This window comes from Sprattus sprattus, assembly GCF_963457725.1.
Source record: "Sprattus sprattus genome assembly, chromosome: 12".
Taxonomy (NCBI): domain Eukaryota; kingdom Metazoa; phylum Chordata; class Actinopteri; order Clupeiformes; family Clupeidae; genus Sprattus; species Sprattus sprattus.
In genome coordinates, this window is record NC_137910.1 from 10354112 (window position 1) to 10376984 (window position 22873).

At 48.3% G+C, this 22873-nt stretch overlaps 2 protein-coding genes across 6 annotated transcripts in view; both read left to right on the forward strand.

Moving 5' to 3' along the window:
- Window positions 1–6855, forward strand: part of camk2g2 (calcium/calmodulin-dependent protein kinase (CaM kinase) II gamma 2) — a 74668-nt gene extending 67813 nt beyond the window's left edge. For all 5 annotated transcript variants that reach the window (XM_080849040.1, XM_080849041.1, XM_080849043.1 and 2 more), the window contains 4 exons: window positions 669–744; window positions 1078–1172; window positions 1933–2182; window positions 2972–6855. In XM_080849040.1, coding sequence (XP_080705166.1) covers window positions 669–744; window positions 1078–1172; window positions 1933–2165 — 404 coding nt within the window. In that variant the 3' untranslated portion in view covers window positions 2166–2182; window positions 2972–6855. The remainder of the gene's footprint in view (window positions 1–668; window positions 745–1077; window positions 1173–1932; window positions 2183–2971) is intronic.
- Window positions 6856–8669: 1814 nt separating this feature from the next.
- synpo2la (synaptopodin 2-like a) lies at window positions 8670–22223 on the forward strand. Its single transcript, XM_080849482.1, has 4 exons — window positions 8670–9542; window positions 12039–12190; window positions 12474–13162; window positions 16855–22223. Exons 1-4 carry the CDS (start codon window positions 9441–9443, stop codon window positions 19680–19682), a joined length of 3771 nt encoding a protein of 1256 aa, XP_080705608.1. The 5' UTR covers window positions 8670–9440; the 3' UTR covers window positions 19683–22223.
- Window positions 22224–22873: the final 650 nt, after the last annotated feature.

Below are 22873 nucleotides of genomic sequence, written 5' to 3' on the forward strand. Positions count from 1 at the left end.
AAGGAGTGTGATTAGTTGGGCTTGTCTAAAAACACAAGCATGCCGTTTCTTAAAACAAACAACAATGTTTGATAAGTTATTGTCCATAAAGCTTAGCTAATGGCAGTGCGACCACACCGTGCTGTTGGGAGCGGGCTCGGGACGCAGGGGCCGGGCTGCTGGACCAGTAGGGTTTATTTCCATGACTGTGTGGCGTAAAGATGAACAGGATATCTCAGGTCCAGGGGGTTGGGGGTTGGAGAAGGAGATCTTAGGTGTCCTGGTATGTGTTTTGCAGTTCAGTCAGGAACTCCTCTCCTCCCTCTGTCTCTTTCTTTCTCTCTCTCTCTCTCTGCCATGTAGTCTGTCACAGTGTTTGTCTTCCTCAAACTCTCATGTGGTTTTAATGGGCATGGCAGTTTTCCCTGGGGGATGTTAGTATGCTAGGTCTTAGTTTATCAGACAGTAAAGAGGGGGATGTTAGTATGCTAGGTCTTATTACAATAAGAGAGTAAGGAGGGGGATGTAAGCATGCTAGTTCTTAGTTCATAAGAGAGTAAGGAGTGGAGTTGGGAGGGGCAGGGTAGCACCGAGCATTCAAGTCTCTGTAGGTGTCCTGTCCTCTGACAATGTGTATTTTTTTTCCTCTTTTCTCCTCCCTCCCGTCTTTCCTGGTCCACGGGGTCCAGCTCGCAAGCAGGAGATCATCAAGATCACGGAGCAGCTGATTGAGGCTATTAACAATGGAGACTTTGAAGCTTACACGTGAGTGTGCTGCACACCCTCATTACCACAGGCTGAGCCTTCCCTGCTGTCAGCGCCACCCACTGCACAGATCGTAGGCCTGACAGCGCCCCCTACTGCTCAGATCGTAGGCCTGACAGCGCCCCCAACTGCTCAGATCATAGGCCTGTCAGCCATGTGGAGTCTGAGAATCTCCCACCACAACCACTTATTAACATGGAGTTCCTGATGGAGTAATTGTGGTCTTTCTGCTGTGTGGAGAGTGTAAGAGGTGGTGGTGGGTAGAGAGAGAGAGAGTGTGTGTGTGTGTCTGTGTGAGAGGAGGCTTATGTTTTGTGTGCCCTTCTCTCGTAGGAGAATCTGCGACCCTGGCCTGACCTCCTTTGAGCCGGAGACGCTCGGAAACCTGGTGGAGGGCATGGATTTCCACAAGTTCTACTTTGAGAACTGTGAGTGCTCTGTAGTCAGTTCCCTCATGGCTGTTTCCCCCCCCAAATGATTATCAAGCCCAGTTGGGTGCACTGGAAAACCGAATACCAATTTTCAGGGGGAGGCAAGTACTGCCGAGGTTGGATGCAAACCAGCAGTGGTGCTTGCTGTGAAGTGTCCACTTTTAAGTTTCATCTCCAAAAAGTAATCTGACCTGAAGGATAACAAAAAGCTATTTGATCTTTAGATAAGGTCTGTTCGATATCCACTACTCAGCCCTTTTATGTTTGACCAGCATAACATCATGGAGGGAATTTAATCAAGAGGGCCGTATGCAAGTTCTTATGGGTCCCTCTACTCCACCGATTTATTCTACCCACATACCACCATCCCCTTGGTCCAAAGCTTTAGGGACCTTTGATGAATGGGTTTGGAAGGTCTGAATCAAGCAGGGTTGCTGTATGTTGATACAAACATGTTCAGAATGTGCAGCACTTATTCTGCAGAACACTGAAGTGAGTTATGAAGGATGAATGGATAGACCAGCCTGGACAGAGCTGTTAGGACATGGTTTAATCTTCTAATTTCACTACAGTGATACGGTTTAAATCTTCTAATTTCACTACAGTGATACGGCTCTTAAAGCTGAAAGATCTTACTATAAAAAGATGGAAGATAAAACTACAGAAGTAAAAAAAAAAAAAAAAAAAAAAAAAGTTGGAAGGCAATTGTGCAATTATGCATGCGTGAATGCTTACAGTCCTCTGCTGCCCCCTGCAGTGCTGAGCAAGAACAGCAAGCCGGTGCACACGACCATCCTGAACCCGCACGTGCACCTGATCGGCGAGGACGCAGCATGCATCGCCTACATCCGCCTGACGCAGTACATGGACACGCAGGGCCGCCCGCGCAGCTGCCAGTCGGAGGAGACGCGCGTCTGGCACCGCCGCGAGGCTAAGTGGCTCAACGTGCACTTCCACTGCTCAGGAGCGCCCGCAGCACCCCTCCAGTGAAACTCCTCGGGCCACAGGTCTCACACACGCTCTGGTCACACACGCTCTCACACACGCTCATACTCACACACACACTCACACACGCTCATACTCACACACACGCTCATACTCACACACGCTCATACTCACACACGCTCATACTCACACACGCTCATACTCACACAAGCTAACATACATGCTCACACTCACATGCTCACATACTCACACGCTCACACTCACATACACGCTCTCACACACGCTCCAACACATGCTCACACTCACACACGCTAACACACATGCTCACACTCACGTGCTCACATACTCACACTCTCACACGCTCACACTCACATACGCTCTCACTCACACACGCATACACGCTCTCACACATGCTCTAACACATGCTCACACTCACACACATGCTCACACTCACATACTCACACATGCTCACACTCACACACGCTAACACACATGCTCACACTCACATACTCACACACTCTCACACGCTCTAAGACACACTCCCAACACTCTCACACTTTCTCCACACCACACATACTCATGGACTAATGTTCAAAAGTCCTCTTTTTAAGAGACACATTCATGCACTTACACACACACAAACACACACACACACACAGTGTTCTTGTGACTCAATTAGTAGAGGAGCTGGCAGAGCAAGGTTCTAACGACACTTAAGATTATAGGTCTAATTACATGAGTACAAATGACATATACACGTTACCAATTTCATACTCATTTTGATCAGTAACTCTTATAAATGTGCTCCTGTTCGTTCACAAATAGTAAAGTCTGTCCCCTTGTGTGTCTAGCTTGCCTGATGTTTGAAGCTGATTGGAGCATTTCTTCTCCGTGGTCGGATTGGCGCCAGGACCCTGGCTGGAAGAGACCTCTTGAAGATTTGACACCAGAGGAGATAAAAAAAAATTAAAAAACAACCGTGAAAAGTAAAATACATATATCTTTAAAAAGCCTGTCGGGCAATACCACCACCACTACTACCACCACCTCCTGTTGAGTCCAACCCCTAGCTAGACCAGGGAGCGTGGGGCTAGGGCACTCCTAGTCTTCTGGATGGTGCATGTTTCTAAAGGCCCTCAAGGGGGCACTGTCTCGTCCTTTTTCATCATCTTTATTGCCTGTTGTTTAGAGAAGCTGTGTTTTTTGTTTTGTTTGTTTGTTGTTGTTTTATTTTTAAAAGGGTGTTTCAAAGTATTAACTAGTGCAACCTATTTGAAATTTGTCTGCAACTTCACGTCAAATCAAGAGGACTGAGAGTTTAGGAGTCGATTGCCGTTCAGAAATGTGAATTGTGATCCTTTGTGTAAGAGCACACACCCATTTTAGAGACCGGTGATGTGAGGATTCCTTTGTTGCTTAACAAAATCTTAACATGTTTTTTTGTTTATTCTTTGTTTGTTTTTGTATGCAGAGATATGGGTGGGATGGTGGCCTGAAAGGGACTAAATTGTGTATAACTAATATCAGAAGTAAAAAAGCACCAAAGTGTAGACTTGTTCCGATGTATTTAGACATTAAAGAGATGTTTTAATGTTCCTTTTGTGGGAAGGGGGAGGGAACCGGGGATCAAATGGAAATGTTTTTTTTTTTTTTTTTTTTAAGTATTCTCTTGTGTTTTTGTGAATCTCTTGATTTTTATCTCCTGAATGATGCTGTATTTGAAAGTATTTTGTGTTTAACAGAATTGTTTTAAAAGGGGAGGGGTGAACAGGGGCTTTATTTAACATAATGTATACATAGATATTTATACAGAGAATGGTTAAAAAAGGTCTTTAGTTTCAGGCTTTTGGGTGTGGAGGAGTGTGCAGTCTGTGTGTGCGTGTGAGTGCGTGTGTGTGTGCGTGCGTGCGTGTGTGTGTGTGTGTGTTCTTCAGCTCATTGCTGGCTCTGTTGTGCTTTTTTGAGATTTTTTCCCTCCCCTCTCTTACTCCTACTTGCATGGCAGCCAGATGCCGTGATCTGTGGTTGGCTGCGGACCTCAGTGCTCCGGCCCACTCTTCTGTCCTCAGTAACGCCCACCCCCCTCCCTCCCCCCTGGCTGTCAGAACCTGAAGTTGCAGAACACTCCCGGTTTATTTGTGATTTGTTTCGGGGTTGTCAGAGTTCACTGTTACTGGCTCCAGTGCACTAAGGGGCGCTAAACACTACAACTCGGACCACTGCTCTCTCTCCTGCACACAGGCACTGATCTCAAAGTTCTTTTTTAATTGCATATCGTTTTTTCTATACTCTATGAAGCATGTTCGGTTTGTTTGTTTGTTTGTTGTTATGGTGGGGGAGGGGCGGAGGAAATATGGCCTGTACTGTTTTTGCACATAAGCTTGAGACTCTATGCTGTTCTGTTCACATACGGTGAACTCTTCCTCTCTTTTCTCTCTGCAACTTCAGGTTATAACTTCCATGCCAAGGGTCTTTCAATTTTTGGGGGAAATTCCAGAGGAGAGGGACCCTGACATCCAGCCTGTAGCTAAGGAAGCCCCCTCTGTTTGTCCACTTGTCTGTCCGGTGTCCTCGTTGTCCAAGTCCTGTTCTAAGTTTGTATCGTCTTTTCACAACCCCCCCCCCACACCCCCCTCCCCCTTTTGCTGTTCACGGTTTATTGGTAGCAGGAGTTGGAGCGGGGGGGTGCAGACACTGTTAAAGAGGAACCCTGGGCATGCTGGGGTGTGGTGAGTGGTCACATGTTCCAACTGCTGACGTCTGATTGGTGAGATAGAAGAATGGACTGAGCACGGGATAGAGGAAAGTTGCGGAGCTTAAGTGGAGCTGAAGGCAGTTGAAGGTTTGAAGAACGTCTCTGTTGCTGTTTTTGTTTGTAGATGTTCTTCCTGTTAGTATATGTAGTGTTGGTGTTGGTATGGCTGATCTAGTCTTTTCTATTGGAGCTGGGCAGACTCACCTGGTGGCAGTCACTCACTGGGGGATGGACACAATCACTGAAGTCCCCTCCTCTGTCCACCCCTGTCCGCACACACATACACACACACACAGAAATATTAACACAGAGACGGTTTCTCTGAATAACATGTTACACTTGTTGGCTAGCAGAATCACACATTCACTTGCATAAACACACCCCTCACTAATTATACAACTTAAGTACACAGGTGAATTTATACATGCATACACACACACATGCGTGCACACACACAAACACGTGCAATGAGCTCCCTTTAAAGAACATATCTGTGCATCGATGGTGTAACAATTCAGCTGTTTTTTCACTGTGTTCAAGTATAAAATGTGCTGCCTGTAGCTTGCAACGCCGGGGGGCCCGGCGTGCTGTGTGGCCCTTGTTGACTTTTGTGTCGAGCCATAGCGCTTTGTTCCATAGTGTTTGTCAGTACTGGGCAGAGCAGAGACTAGGGGGAAATCACTATCAGGAAGGAAGAAACGTTGCCGTCTATCTTGAAGACTTTTTAAAAAAAAGAGAGAGAGAGGAAGTCTGAACTCTGCCCAAGTCCTCACACGTGTGTGTGCTTGTCGTGAGTGCCCCCCTCACCCACACCGTGCACCAGCCCAGCTTGCCTCCCCCCAGGGGCGCACTGTGACACCCACCCCACTTTTGCCATCAGACAGACGCCCTTCCTTATGCCCCGCACCACCTTCCGATGTGTAGTTCTGACTTGCGTGATGTTTTTAACTGTATTGTTCGGTCCTCCTTTCTTCCGCCCACTGAACCACCACCCTCCCCACCTCGTACCCATCCCCTCCCCTCCCGACCTCGTACCCATCCACTGAACCACCACCCTCCCCACCTCGTACCCATCCCCTCCCCTCCCCTCCCCACCTCGTACCCATCCACTGAACCACCACCCTTCCCACCTCGTACCCATCCCCTCCCCTCCCGACCTCGTACCCATCCACTGAACCACCACCCTCCCCACCTCGTACCCATCCACTGAACCACCACCCTCTCGACCTCGTACCCATCCCCTCCCCTCCCCACCTCGTACCCATCCCCTCCCCTCTCCACCTTACTGTTGTGTCACTCATTCAGCCTTGGGAATGTTCATTTGTAAGAGTTCAATGCAGTCTGCTTAAGCACCGCCATAGTCCAGAAAAAAAAGACTTTCAAAGGGATGACCGAGAAACAAATAAGATAATCGAGGTCTAAACATGACGCCCATGTGTAGCGCTTAGCCTGCCGGCTGCAGTACTATGAGGGCCGTTATGTACTCAACATAATCAAAATCAAAATAACAATAAATCCCGAAAAGCCACTCACTTTACCTACTAAACATATATGCAGTTTTACAAGTGGAGAAAATATGCATGTCTACTTTCTGGTAATAATTTTCACTGTCTGTGTTTACTTCAAAAATGGAAATCTATGTGTGTTACCTGCATCCTCAAGGTAATGAAATGGCTCTGTCTCAGATACTAAAATGAAGTGATGTATCATGTTTTTAATGGACAAAAGATTAACAAAGCCTTAGCTTGGTATGTTCCCCTATATTAGTGAATTTATTGCTTTTAAACCATATGCTATGGGGCTTCATATGACTATACTCTGAGTTTTAAATTGGATGCTGGATTTTTTGCATGACCATATGATTAATAAAACCATAAATTAAAAAAAAAAACATCAAGTGTTTGTTTGAATGTTGGTGGATCATCATAGATTTGTTATTGGAATGATCTGAAGGTATTTAATAAAAATAACATTTCAATGCTGGTCATCTGTCCCCTTTTTTCCTTCCTTTTACACTGAAGACAGTTTTGAACTTCAGACAATGTTTTACACTGTCCCAGCATCTGGCAGCTGTCGCACGTGTGGATTACAGAAGATTAATCATGGACTAAATTTGATTTGCAATTCAGACACCACTCACATAGCACTTGCATCCTCATCTTGGCTCATGCACTGCCTCAGCCCCCAGCCTGTTACATATATAGACACTAACCTACACCTCAAATAATAGCATTGGCGTGATGTTTATGTCAACTTTCTATATAGCTTTCAGTGAGACTGTCTTGGACGTTTTTGAAGAGCATTAGGCAGATACAGCATTACGTTCACAAGAAAGAATATGATACAAATATTATTTAACCAAACACATGCTGAAACAATAGTGCTGTGTACAGACTACAAAATATGGTGACCGTGGAGGGGGAAATAATAATAATAATTTCAGGGCGGATTCAGGCCTGTTGAAAACAGCCCAGTGCTGGATACTTCCACACACACCGTGGGTGATGGGGCTAAAGTGCTGGTATGGGTTGTGTTGCTAGTCACTATTTAATTAGGGTTTCCAGCGAGGGATTTGGCTAATTTAGTAAGTAAGTAAGACTTTATTTATATAGCACATTTCGTACAAGAGTTGCAATTCAAAGTGCTTTACATAAAACCAGTAAAAGCAAGCAGCAGGAGCAATACATGGAGTAAAAGATAAATACAAAATGATCAACATCCTATCAGAACCTGGTGTTCTGATAGGCTTACTAAAATCAAGATAAAAGAAATATAAAACCCTTAAAACAGTTTAAAAGAGAAATAGTAAAAATAGTGCAAGTTACAAAGAAATAAATGGTGCCAGATAAAGTTAATAAAATGCTTTGGTAAAAAGAGTCAACACCAGAATGACTACGGCAGCTCAAGCAGATTACTCTCCTGCTCATGCAAACAGGGTGTCACTTTGTCTCCTCCAATCACCTTTGAGGGAACTACATGACCTGTTGGCTGGCGTCTGGCCATGCTGCCCCAAAGGCCCTTCAGCACACCTCCACTGTAGCGGGGGCTTTGCGTTAGCCTTCAGCACACCTGCACTGTAGCGGAGGCTTTGCGTTAGCCTTCAGCACACCTGCACTGTAGCGGGGGCTTTGCGTTAGCAAGGAAATGCTACATCCATTGTGCTGCTGTCCCAGGAGCAGTGCCCTCGCGTTGACCTCTTGGGTCCTGTGCTTGGACATCATTTGCTCACTGACATCAGTTCAGACGCTTATTTACTACTTTGAGTAACCGTGTCATCATAGTTTAGTAGGTTAATATGTGACCTTTACAAATGGGGACTTCCCTTACCGTAGGAGAAAACATGTTTTGTTTGAGTGAGCCTGGTTCTTGGGGCGGCCATGTTGGATTTTTGATGCATTACCTGAAGTGGAGCTTCTTGGCGAGATAAGGTTATGACGGATGTTGTAAGAGAGTCTCAGTGTCGAGTGTCAGGAACGTGGTGTTTACCTGAAGCTCCCATTGCGAGTAGGTTCTCTGACGTCACTGTTCTCCTGATATCTCGCCCTCCCCTGTGAAGGGCCAGGGTTCTGGGCTCACACCCCCAGCCAGCCCTCCCCTGTGGAGGTTCAGGGTTCTGGGCTCCCCTGTGCAGGAGCAGGGTTCTGGGTTCCCCTGTGCAGGAGCAGGGTTCTGGGGAGGTTCTGGGCTCCGCTGTGCAGGAGCAGGGTTCTGGGCTCCCCTGTGTAGGAGCAGGGTTCTGGGCTCCCCTGTGTAGGAGCAGGGTTCTGGGCTCCCCTGTGCAGGAGCAGGGTTCTGGGCTCACACCCCCAGCCAGCCCTCCCCTGTGCAGGAGCAGGGTTCTGTGGAGGTTCAGGGTTCTGGGCTCCCCTGTGCAGGAGCAGGGTTCTGGGTTCCCCTGTGCAGGAGCAGGGTTCTGGGGAGGTTCTGGGCTCCGCTGTGCAGGAGCAGGGTTCTGGGCTCCCCTGTGTAGGAGCAGGGTTCTGGGCTCCCCTGTGTAGGAGCAGGGTTCTGGGCTCCCCTGTGTAGGAGCAGGGTTCTGAGGAGGTTCAGGGTTCTGGGCTCCCCTGTGTAGGAGCAGGGTTCTGAGGAGGTTCAGGGTTCTGGGCTCCCCTGTGCAGGAGCAGGGTTCTGGGCTCACAGGCCTATTTTTGGGAGGATATCTCAGCAGTGTCCTCTGAGTGACAGCACAAGTGTGCTACAGGACCCTCCCCTCCTCCAGCACAGAATTCCACAGGTCTCTCTCTCTCTATTTTAACTCCCCAAGCCACAGTACCCCTATCAGCAACACACTGGTGGGGGGAAGGGAGGGGTGTGTGTGTGTGCGTGAGTGCGCATGTGTGTGTTTGTGTGTGTCCATGCGTGTGCGCGAGCAGGCAAGGGAGGGAGTGCCAACCGCCGGACACTACAGCAGCGCTTTGCGAGAGAGACGGCCCTTAGCTCTGTGAAAGGGGCCCCGTGAAAGAAAAACATGGACATAAGACACTGAGGGCCCCAGTCCCCCTGACAGAAACACTGGCAAAACGAACACACACTCACCCTGAGGGACACAGGCCAGCGTGAACACCATGGTGGCCGAGGAGGTTATTATCGCCCTGTCCGGAGGAGCGCCATGGGGCTTTCGGCTGCAAGGAGGCATGGAGCACCAGAAGCCCCTTCAGGTGGCTAAGGTATGGGCTTCAACCATCAGCAGAGAGTGATAACCAATCAGGCGCTGTGGCTGTGGTTAGGAGCTTTAACACACCAGAATCAGCTGGGTGATCAAGTCCTTGTGCGGTTACATATCTGACTGTATTGATAAGACATTTTGTATTTATATTATTTTTTATATTTTGGAAGTCGGACATTAAGCTCAGAAAGTGCTGTTTTGGTTGTGAGTGCATGAAAGTGGAGGTAGCCACCGAGGGCAGAGGTGGAGGAGGACATGGACGTGGAGGCCCTTTACTGGAGCATGTACCTGCTGTGAAACAGGGCCTCGTGAGGAGACAGTGCAGTGATTGATAGAGCTCAGAACACATAGCTTGGCATGCATGTAAGGCAGAGCTGGTTAACCTATACCCTGTATGGTGGGCTTCTGAATCAGTGTTTGTGACTTGAGAGGAAGGTTAGCCTAAATATATTAGCTATCAGCTAACACATAAGCATCGACTATTACTATCAAGTATCAAATTCATTTCCGTTTCCTGTTTGATAAAAGGATTCCAGCGTCTAGATCTATGTACAGAACACCAAATATGCAAGCTGGAGGATAGCCTACATATTCTACTCTGCATTTGCTAAATGTTGATGTTGCAAAAAATACATGCATACCATGAGGCCCTTTGATGCCTTACTAGGTCCCGCTTTAGCTTGACAGGTTTGTGCAAGAAAGAATTTTCTGTGCAGTCTAGCCTACACGGGCTATTTAAATGGAGTTAATATGCTAAAATGGAATGATGGATTTTCTACATTATATACTCCAGCTTGTTGCCAAAGTATTTAGAGTCAGATATAGTGCCTTTCCTTGATGTATATTTGAGTCTCTCTGCAGGCAGAATATAGATGCCTGTACTGTGTGTTTCTGTGAGTGCCCAAACTCTAGCTGAATTTACAAGTGTTGAGCTAGCAGAAAGTTATTTTTTCATGGGGGCTATTCTGGTAGGCGGAGAAGCTAGCTGAAGCTCCAGATGGGGTTGCCATAAGGTCAGGGAGGGTGTTTGTTTCAGGCTGTAGGAAAAATGTCCTGGTTTTATTTTTGTTTCAGCAAATCTAAAGCTAAACAGCAGCAGACCAAATGTATCTATTCTGACAAATGTTGGGACTAACATGACCGTAATTTCCCAGCCACTTGATTGTTTGGTACAGCTTTTTCATCTTTCTTGCTATATTGGATCAACTACCTTTCTTCATTCTCTTTTAGTATACCAATGCAGAAGTAGTCACACTTCTAATATACTTTATTTGTGTTAAATTCACCTGTATTGTGTCACTGATCAGCTGACAAATAAGTGAATAGGTCACAGTAACCCCCTCCAGTCCTTGGAGGCGGATGGCATGTGGCTCGGAAGCCCCCTGTTCCCGTCCCAGCAGCTCCTGATCCAGACCACCTGACTGCTGATTCACATACACACACACACACACACACACACACACAGACACACACACACACACACACACACACAGCTCTTCATCCACTCAACCCCAGGCCAGAACATTCTGCAGATCTCACACAGGTGTTAGTCTCAGGGCGGCACAGAGTTAGTTGCTTTGAGCGAGGGCCTCCTGATAATGTGTTGACTAAGACGGCACAAGTAGCACATACAGACTCTGGTGGGAAATTCTTAAGCACCTGTGTTCTGAGGACATAACAAGCCCCACCCCAAGGATACTGACTCACAGTTGATACCCTCCACACAAAGTCAGGAGCCCATTGGGTGGATTAGTCGTGGAGCGTCTTTGATTTAATTACAACATCACAAATGCCACTGGCGAGTATTTCAGGGGCGAGCGTGATTGATTGGTCCCCTGTTTGACCTCCAGCATGCCGGCCCCCACCAAGGCAACCATCTTGACAGTTGTTTATAAAACAAGCGAGTGTTGTCGCTGGAGGGATGGCACCGGGCCAGCTGAAATGCTGATGGCACGGTCTTGGCTTGGCTGACATTTCACAATCAGAGTGGAGGGACAAGGCCACACTTGTGTTGGCATCTGGACAGCACCCACTTCTGGGCCATTGTACAGAATACAAAAACAGCTTTGGCCAGTTGCAGGAACTAAACGATGTTTCAAGAACTACAAGCCCCCTGTTGGATGACTCAATATAGACTCTCACCCAATATTCCTTTACAACATACAGTTACTTTTGGATTCAAATAAATATATTCTCTATCTCTAACGTCTGGTGATCACAGGAATGTCTAGGGCCTTAGCTCCTAGCCTGTGCTTCTCGGGTAAATGTGTGTTGCTTCTTGGGTAAATGTGTGTTGCTTCTTGGGTAAATGTGTGTTGCTTCTTGGGTAAATGTGTGTTGCTTCCTGGTAAATGTTTGTTGCTTCTTGGTAAATGTGTGTTGCTTCTTGGTAAATGTGTGTTGCTTCTTGGTAAATGTGTGTTGCTTCTTGGTAAATGTGTGTTGCTTCTTGGTAAATGTGTGTTGTTGATGCTGGCGTCTCCCTCTGCTGGTGCAGGTGCGTAAGCGGAGTAAGGCATGCCGAGCGGGTCTCCGGGAGGGGGACGAGCTGGTGTCAATCAACGAGAGCCCGTGCAGTGGCCTCTCCCACGCCCAGGCTATGGCCATTATCGACAGTGCCCCCGGCACTTTACACATACGGGTCAAGAGGTCAGACATCTGTACCGCCTCTGGCTTTAAAAAATCCTAACTAATAATAACATAACCTACTACTCCTACTCCTTGCAATACTACCACTACTAATAATAATATTAATAATAACATTAAATTGTTTTAGATTTTATCTAGATTTTATTGAGCTTGATATTGGCTTGCAGTATCAATCATTCTGTTCTGTAAACATCTTGACATAAGTAACATTTTAAATGGTTGAATTGCAATTGCATATGAGATCCCCAGTACCTCCCCCTCAAACTCCACCCTCTCCTCCCAGGACTCCGGCAGGTTTCCAGTCAGTGGTCCTGCTGCCTCGTGCCCCGTCACCCCGCATCGATAAAGAGTACCGCGCCACCTTGCGTGCCATGTCACCCTCTGGCGCCAGCCGATCCCAGCAGCCAGCCGTGCGGCAGGTCCACCGGGGCGACTTCTTGTCCCCCACTCGTACCGGCACGAGCCGCAGCGGCCTGACCTCCCCGCCGGGCAGCGAGGCCTACTACGGCGAGACGGACAGCGATGCAGACGTGGTGGCCCAAGAGCGGCAGAGGCGCCAGAAGCGCAGCAGCCCCAGGATCAGCTGCCCGGGCAAGGCCGGCCGCGCGTCCCCTGAGGGAGGCGAGACCTCGGAGATGAGCGGCTACGACAGCGCACCGGACCCGTCCTTCTGCGGGCTGGAGATGCTGCCGGGTGTGGCTCGCCGGGAGGTCATCTTCCAGCCGCCGCCGCCCTGCACCTGGTCCTCGCAGACTTCCACGGAGACGTCGTCCATGAGCGCGGACGACCAGAGCCCCAGAGAGGACAGCGGCTTCCAGGAGCTGTCGGCCGTGCCCCTGGTGTCCCCGGAGAGGGCCAAGGGGGCCATGATGCTGAGTTCCCACAGGCAGCTGGTGCCCATGGTGGGGCCTGTTGACATGCCCCTAGATGAAGAACTCACCGTCACGTACATGGACAAGGCCAAGCAAGCCAGTGAGTATGCCATGTGCATCTTGTAAAGATAACTTGCTCGATTTTCCCTAATTCGTTTCATGCCTTAGATTTCCAACAGATTTAGTACTAATCAGAACTTTTCTAATAACCATCCCATAAAAGGTAGAGGTTAGAGCTATTTGAAACACTAACGGTGCAGATCCATACAAGCGATCTGGGCGACGCGATCTGGGCGACCCCATGCATTTCAACGGGAGCCAGCTCCATTGTGACGTAAACCAGCGATCTGAGCGACGCGCCTGATGAAAATTCGAACATGCTCAAACTTATGCAAATGAGGAGCGATATTTCACCGGCAGCGGCCAACATTTCAGAGAAAGAACACGCCCACTCAAAGCAATGGAATTTGATCGCGTCGCTCAGATCGCTTGTATGGATTTGCACCGTTAGGCTGCACAGTTATGACACTTACGTATGTCTGGGGCTAATGATAAGATGAACTGGCTTCATAATAGTGGAAATTCTGCAAGAGAATATTCAAAGAAATGGCCAGACCTCATAAGCATGAAAGGACTACTCTTGGCTTTCAAATGACTTGTTTATTTTGAATCATTTCTGTTATAAACTATATTTGTCCTATTGAAACATTAGAATAGAATAATAGACACGAGCCGGCCCAAGAGGCCGCCACACTGGAATGTTTGGAGTGACCAAAAAGCTAATCAACACCATTTGAGACATCGTCCAATCCTGTGGAAAGGTATTTCCTGTGTGTAAAGCAATTCATCAGAGTAGGAGAGATAAATATCACCTACAAATTAGGTTTTTCACCCAATCAGTTGAGAGAAGAGCCTTTGAATAGGTATCCTCTCAGGTAACTAGCCAACACATGTCTTGAGTGACAATATGCCAGTCAACATGTAACGTAGAGGGAAGTGGAGGAGGCAGTCACCCTGGGTCTGTCCTCGCAGGACTGGGACTCTAGTGGAGGCAGTCATCATGGGTCAGTCCACTCAGGACTGGGACTATAGTTTAGGCAGTCACCCTGGGTCTGTCCTGGCAGGACTGAGACTATAGTGGAGGCAGGGGTCTGTCCACTCAGGACTGGGACTATAGTGGAGGCAGGGGTCTGTCTACTCAGGACTGGGACTATAGTGGAGGCAGGGGTCTGTCCACTCAGGACTGGGACTATAGTGGAGGCAGGGGTCTGTCTACTCAGGACTGGGACTATAGTGGAGGCAGGGGTCTGTCTACTCAGGACTGGGACTATAGTGGAGGCAGTCACCTTGGGTCTGTCCACTCAGGACTGGGACTATAGTGGGGGAAGTCACCCTGGGTCTGTCAACTCAGGACTGGGACTATAGTTTAGGAAGTCAACCTGGGTCTGTCCTGGCAGGACTGGGACTATAGTGTAGGCAGTCACCCTGGGTCTGTCCACTCAGGACTGGGACTATAGTGGAGTCAGTCACCCTGGGTCTGTCCATGCAGGACAGGGACTATAGTAGAGGCAGGGGTCTCTCTACGCAGGACTGGGACTATAGTGGAGGCAGTCACCCTGGGTCTGTCCACTCAGGACTGGGACTATAGTGGAGTCAGTCACCCTGGGTCTGTCCACTCAGGACTGGGACTATAGTGGAGACAGTCACCCTGGGTCTGTCCTATCAGGACTGGGACTATAGTGTAGGCAGTCACCCTGGGTCTGTCCACTCAGGACTGGGACTATAGTGGAGTCAGTCACCCTGGGTCTGTCCATGCAGGACAGGGACTATAGTGGAGGCAGTCACCCTGACTCTGTCCTCGCAGGACAGGGACTATAGTAGAGGCAGGGGTCTCTCTACGCAGGACTGGGACTATAGTGGAGGCAGTCACCCTGGGTCTGTCCACTCAGGACTGGGACTATATTTGTTCTCTGCTTCAGTGGTCCGATAACCTGAGCACCTCCTCTGCTAGCTGGCACAAGCACCTTCAGCTGCTATCTGGTATCAAGTAGCAGACTTACTCTTTCCCTCCCTCTCTTTCTCTCTCTCTCTACCCCTCCTTCCCTCCATCTCTTTCTCTCTCCCCACCCCTCCTTCCCTCCATCTCTTTCTCTCTCCCCACCCCTCCTTCCCTCCCTTTCTTTCTCTCTCTCTCTCCACCCCTCCTTAACTTCCTGTCTGCCCTCCCTTCCTACTTCTACTACTTCTTTCTCTCTCCCACTCCCTCTTCTTTTCTCTTCTTCCTACACCTCATCTCAGTTTCTCAATCCTTCCATCCTTCCTCCACGTGTTCTTTCCATCACTGCCTTAAGCCTACATTAACTTGGCCATGTCATGTGGCTCAGCTGAAGAATGTGTGCTTGTCTGTAGACGCTGAGATGTGGAACTGCACTGGGTTCCATCGTCATGTTATTATGATATATTCAGCTTTTTTACACAAGACACACTTGGCAAATTTTGATCTGTCAAATGTCCAAACAGCCATATCGATCTACATTCCTGTCAGCTGCTTTTCCTCATTTCAGTATCCGTGATTTATGAGAACAAATGTAGTTCATGAAGCTCATGAACTCTCCCTTGCTTGAGAGAGAACAGTCACAAAAGACTTACAACTACTGCACCTGATCTCTCTGCTCCTGGCAGATCTAAACCGGCGCACAGAGGCCTGTAGCTATTTGAGGGAGTTCTGTTTCCAGAGGACCAGCAAATATAACGCCATAAATCTGCAGGTCTGCCTCTTAGCACATGCCTCATGGTCAGATGTCCTCACTAAGTATTTCACTTTGGGTTTGAAGATGTTCTTAATTTTTAAACAAGCTGCACGGTCAAGTTTGATTTTGTATGATTTGTATATTTTTGAGGAGATAGCTCTCCCCTGGCTGGACTGCCTGGTTTGGTGTATGTCTGACACTTAACCGTTTACTGATAATTTGATAAGACACAGGCATGCAAAACTTTTTTTCACCGGATATGGAACCGTGTCAGTTCAAAAGATGGACGCTGCTAAACAGACTCTTCAAAGGCATCTATGGAGATTGATGCTTGTTAAATATACTCCCAAAGCTGGTTTTAGCCCCTGATGTCACCAAGGGTCTCACGTAGATCTGCTCGTTAATCAATCACTTAACTGCTTTGCGATCACGACGATGAGGGTAGTCGCAAATATCCCAGCTAATCAGACAAGAGCCCTTGATGTGTCAATCAGTTATATGGTAGAGAAAGTATAATTTAATGTTGTTTAAAAGCTTTGTACTGTAGGACTGTAATGTGGATGTTTTGTGGTAACTGTGTCTGGAGAGATTTAAAGCAACACTATGCAACAAAATTGCCATTTTTTTATGACTGTTTTTATAGGCAACACATTTTGGCATCATCTTCAATTAATTTTGATAGTATATGATCATGTGAAGGACAAATAAATACACCTGCCTTTCCCACTTGCCATCCAGGATATGCACTATGTAGTTCTGTGTTCCGGGCTGGAACATCCCGCAAAATTGTAAGAAAACCTTTCAAAATGTCACATTGCCAAATATATCACCAAAAGCCATGAGTAAGTAAGCCTTTGTCAGTGCCAACTGGACTTTTCAAGGCTTTAACAAGGGTTTTGCCTTTTAGGTAGTTAGCTAATATTTGACCAAAACTACTTACTGTTGCTTTAATATGTGCTGCTACACCTGCGGAGAGTTACTACCTGTCTCTTCAAACAACTCAGCCCTGAATTTGTCTGCGTTTCTCTTCTTCTTTTGGCAGAGCTGAACCGTGGGGATAACGTCCAAGACAAGCAGGTGAAGGAGGCACGTGTTAAGTGCCGCACCATTGCCTCATTGCTCACAGACGCCCCGAACCCCCACTCCAGAGGTGTGCTGATGTTCAAGAAGCGCCGGCAGCGCTCCAAGAAGTACACCCTCACCAGCATGGGGAGCGTGGATGAGGACTTCCGCCAGGACTCGCAGGAAGAAGACGGCATGTTCCCGGGCAGCGAGTCTGAGTTTGATGAGGACGGTTTCTCCGCTGCGCCAGATCCTACATGGGACAGTGACTACCTGGACATGTTGGAGAAGCGCTCGGCTGGCGTGGCGGGCTATGCGGAGGACGCCCATAGCGCGGGGCTCACCGGCACCTCCGGCAAAGGGGCTCAGTTGTTTGAGCAACAGCGGAAGAGAGGGGAAGAACATGCTAAGAAAGCAGCTATTGCACAGGCCCAGACACAAGTACAAGCACAGGCTCAGGCACAGATACAAGCGCAGGCTCAGGCACAGGTACAAACACAGGTTCAAGCACAGACTTCACCACAGCTACAAGGACAGATGCAGATGCAGATGCAAAGCCTGATGCAACCGGAGCTGCAGACCCAAACTTTGACTCCCGTGTACAATCTGACTCAGCCAGCTCACCAACCACAGCCACAGATATCCCAAATGCAGGTACAGCCTTCCCCCCAGCCTCCACCAGTGGCCCCCAAACCCCAACAGTACCCAAGAGAGGCCCCCCTACCCCCACAGAAGCCCCCTACTCTGCCTCCTGCTCCTGTTGCGGATGCTCAGTCCCTTCCGATGATGACTAACGGACTAGTGGCCCCACAGGGCTATGTCATGTCGTTAGCCTCAGAGGTGGCTGTAGCCCCAGCGGTAACTATCCCTGCAGGGCCTGCAGTGTCCACTCTAACCGCTCCAACTCCCACTCCACTTCCAGAGATTCCCTCAAGCTCAGTCCTGAACCGGACGGCTCGGCCATTCGCTCCAGGTTTCATCAGCAACCGTGCTGCCACCGCCCCGGTCGTCTTCCGGCCCACTGTGGCTAAGAGGGCACCCCGGCCCGTCTCTGTGGCTGTGGTGCAACATCCCTTCTCTGCAGGTGATGAAAGGGCTATAAGTGCAATCTCTTTCTCAACCTCTATGTCTACTCCTTTTCTTGCCCCTGCACCAGCCCCGGTTCCAGTTGTGGTTCCCAGTGCTGCCAGTGTGCCACTAGGACCCATGAATCCTCCAGTCTATGTAGTTCCTGCTGTACCTATCCCCGCCCCTGTACCTGCATTTGCCCCTGCCCCTATTTCTGCCCCCATGTCTGCCCCTGCCCCTATACCTATGTCTGCACCCATACCTGCAGCTGCACCTATCCAAGCTTCCCCTCAGCTTGCCAGGATCTCATCATCAATGGAGAACATTCAGGTCCCTGCTCCGCCGGTCCCGATGGAAACAGTAGCACCAGTAGCGGCAGTAACTATGGCAACGTACGTAGCGCCTCCAGCCCCTGTTCCAGCACCTGCACCTGCACAAGTTGCTGATGCCAGTAGCTTTGACCTCCCAGCCCACGCCCCGCCTGCGGCGATGCACCAGTCCAGACTGAGGTCCGCCACGGCCGGGGGACGCAGCGGCTTTCTGGAGGAGGCCCGTCGGCGCAGCGCGGGCCGGCGCATGTTCCATCAGCCAGAGGAAAAGAAGAACTCACCCAACCCGACGCTACTCTCCATGGTGCAGAACCTGGATGACCGACCCAGGCACAGATACTCCGATCCCGTGTCGTACGATTATGATTATGGGGAAGAGGACACAGACGAGGCCCGGGGTAAAGTCCCTCCACCGGTGGCCCCAAAGCCACGCATCATCCCTGAAGTCACCCACATCCCCCAAGCGGAGGGAAGGGGGGCGGAGCTCTTCGCCCGCAGGCAAAGCCGGATGGATCAGTATGTGGTGGACTCGCCAGTCTCGCCCACCTACCCACCGCAGCAGGCTCCCCAGCTGTACGGATCAAACGCACGAGACCAGTCACCTACTCCGTCTCTTCCTCCACAGTGGAAATATTCTCCCAATGTCCGCGCTCCACCGCCCATTGGCTACAACCCCTTACACGGGCCCATGTTTCCCATGGGGCCTCAGCGTGATAACGCCAGGCCACCGGAGGCCCTGAGGGGGGGCCGGGGGGGTTACGGAGCTCAGAGAGAAGGAATCCAAGCCCTGGACTTCCTGAGGAGACAGCCATACCAGCTCAACTCGGCCATGTTCGGAGGTAGCTCCGCCCCCATGCAGGCCACCAATCAGTACCAGCCGCAGAGAGAGGGTTACACTCTGAACCCGCCCCGGCAGATCCCGGTGAAGGCTGCACGTGTCTACGAGATCAAACGCTTCTCCACACCCACGCCCACATCTGCCCCAACCATGGTTTCAAAGGTTATTGCTCCGCGCTCCGCCACCACCCTAGGGGAACGCATCTCACGCTCTGACATGATCTCTCCGCCTCCAGCACCCCGGGCCCCCCCTCCTCCGGTTCCATTTTCGGCCCCCAGAGCTGCTCCTGTTTCGTTCCCTCAAGCCGCTCACCCCGGGGGTCTTCCTGAGCTCCCCAAAATCTCAGCTAACCCAATTCCCAACGCCTACCCGATGCCTTACACCCCAACAGCCATGTCAGGCCTGTCCTACGCTGGAGGCCTGCAGGCTGCCAAGCAGTTCAAGAGTGCACCGGAGCTTTTTTCTCTGCCGCCTCTGAGGGCCACACCTGTACAGGTGCCCAAGCCACGCTTTATTGCCACACGGGGTGGCTTCCAGCCTCGCGTGTGGAGGCCTGGTACCCTGCCGCACTGAACAGGTGACCCCACCTGTCTCCCGTGAAGTCTGAGCACCACCCAGCACAAAGGGGTCACACTCTGTGTTTTCATACAACCACCTAAACTTCTAACAATAAGACAACAAGATTATGAAAACTTGCAAATGGTAGCGATCATAGAGTTCAGTAAGTGTGTGATAATATGTATAGCTCCAATAAAAAAAAGCTGTATCCCTTCATGTTCAGTGTTTAGCATGCTAACAATAATCTGAACCCCCAAAATCAAATAAAAGAACACGTGACTCGAATGCCGATACCTAATAGATATTTTGTGGAATTTGTCAGATAGACACTTGGCTGGTCTTGTCACTGCTATTTTTATTAGCCAGTATATCATCACACAGCTTCTTATCTCTGTTCTAGGTCTTGGGTGGTGCGCTAACACTCACTGACAAGTGATGTTAACTACTGAGAATGTGTGGCTTTTAAGTCTGTCAGCCGTGATGACGCTTTTCCAGAGAGATAATCTTACCATGACATATTTCTGAAACTTAAACCATGGCTTGACATAAGGGACATTCATGAAATCCAACACATATGATCATCTTTATAAAATGGGGTCAGTGATTTGAGCTGGGAGTTCAGGTAACAGAGGAGAGCGCTGCCATTGACTGCATGGGGGCTACGGTCTGGCTGGGAAATACCTCGACAGTACAGGACGTCCACTTAAACCAATTAGAAAATCAAGTTTTAAAGACAGAGACACAAAGTCTTCTGAGCCTCTAGCTCATTCTCTTGGCCTAGTGCCAGGTGCAGGTGCTTATGTTGACCAGAAACTCTAATGTGATGTGTGTAGGGCCGGTATCTCAGAGTGCTTCAACCTTAATATATATCTTTTGATGAAAACATGAAACAGAGTCCAGGAACTGGTCTGATCCCTGTCTGAGAACCCGTCCTGAGGTCTGCCATGTTGAACTGAGTCAGTTTTCTCTTGTCACTGTCTTTTTCAGCTACTGAGTTAACCACTTGCTCCTGTCAGTTTATTGTGCCACATAAAACCCAGAAACACTTCAATCATGGAGCACAGGCTTGAGTTAAAAGTGCCGTTTCTGTTTTTACGCCCTGCACTCCTCTGCTAGCTCAGTGAAATACTCCCCAAGCAGAAAGAGCTGAACCTGAAGACATGAAACCGAGTTCTATCTCTTCTGCCTGGTGACTTAGCTCAGAGTAAGGAACAATTTCAACTATGTTTGATCCAGATTTTAGCAGTTACAACATTTAGATCCCCTTTCACAGTAACGATGTGCAGCGTTGGGCTGTGAAGATCATGCTGAGCGCAGTGAGGAGACATGAGGGTTGCACTGGTGTTCTCTGCGCTGGGTCCGGCAGGTCAATCAGAAATAATATCCGTGTTGGCAAGGCCTGACGTGAACAGGTGTTCTGCTGTCACAGCCTATTTGTGGAGCCGTGTAAGCAATGAACTAGCCTGGACCACCGCTGTCTGGGTGTTCGAAGCTAAATCTCCGTACTCAAAATGCATAAAACTGAGTACTAAGATCATGTTTGTTTAAAAAAAAAAAAAAAAAAACACTTTGATCCCTGCTTTAGTTTAACTTGTTTTCTATGAGGTAAAAGTGGATGAAAGCTTATGAGGCACATTTGAGACGGCCACAGAAACAGAACACAAAATGTTTGTGGTTGGTTGTGGTTGTAGGTTGAGATGTACAGACTAATACCTGAGGTAAATAATGCTACTTTAGATCTTCATTACTCATGAAAACATGAAGGAATTTCATTTGAGGGGTCTAGCAGAGTTGGACAGGTTTGTCACTGCCTGTTACCTCTTTTGTTGCTAGTCTTGTTTTTCTTTCACAAGACAACGCAGCCGAGGGGTGAAGTGTAAATTGAACCGACTAATTGACTGTATGTCGAAGTGTGAATTTACTCAGCCTTTAGTGATGTGAAGAAAGTGATACAGAATGACCGGGATCTAGGATCTTGTTTGAGGGCGTAGAGGGGGTAATTGAGAGAGGCAAAGAAATTCCACTATATGTCTTTTTTTCAGAATGAACCGCTGAAAAACCATTGAGGAGAATGTAGGAGTTAGAGAGTGAAGACGTGGCAAGATTGAGACAGTCTAATACATGTAGGAGAAAACATGGCCTTTACCTTGAGAACAAGCTATTTGGAGGTTCCTGTAAAGGGGGCCAGAGTATGTAAGTGTGTCAGGTATTACAGAGCAACACAGTTTGGAAGACACACCAGGGTCCATGATCACTCTCCCCTGCAATGAGTTTGTTGTTTTTGTTATTTTTTGGCTGTTTTACTTGATTGAAACTGAAAGCTTGCATCAAATAGGCCTGTGTACATGGTTTATGTCCTGCTGTTGATGAATAAGAAGGTATTTAAAAAAAGCTTGCTAAAAAAAATGCATTATGTTACTCGTGTGGCAAGGATAATTGGAGAGTGAGTGTAAGCATGTCTGGTGTTAATGATGGTGCCATACTCAAGGGCAGAATGTACTTTTCAGTAAGACACACATAGTTTTTAACTGAATAAAAATAGACTTTGAAATGTAATCCAACCGTCTGTCTTGTGACTCAATTCTGCCCCGCACTGCTTCACAAGTGAACAGGTTGGCAACAGAGTAGGACTTCCATTTCACTTCAGAAACACAAACTTCCCCTCCGCACTTGCACTTTGGGCAATCCCTTCCAAAACTCTTGAAGGGCATTACTATTGGTTCAGACCAACCCCAAGCCATCCTATTGGCTCAAGGAGGGTCCACAAAACTTTACATTTCAAAGAACCCAGTGTCACAAGTTGAACGTGCACTTCTTGCAGCCAAGTAAGCAACCTAATGATGCATGTGTAACATAAATACAAAGAGCAGGAAATCGAGGGAAGGTTAGGGAAAGAAGAGAAATGGAAGGACACCACAGGCTCTGTTTGCTGGACCTAAACTGTCAATGTATACACCTTTTATTAAAAGGAATGCTAAATATTGCGTGTGAATGCAAAAGCGTATGTGTTTTTATATATATACAGTATATATATAACACATATGTATATATATATATATATATATATAGTGTGTAATAGTACAGTAATATTGTTTCTCTCTCTCTCTCTCTCTCTATATATATATATATATATATATATATATATATATAAAGCAAATGGCCCCTAAAATGCCATGGGCTTATTTTCTGAAAATATAGCATTTTGT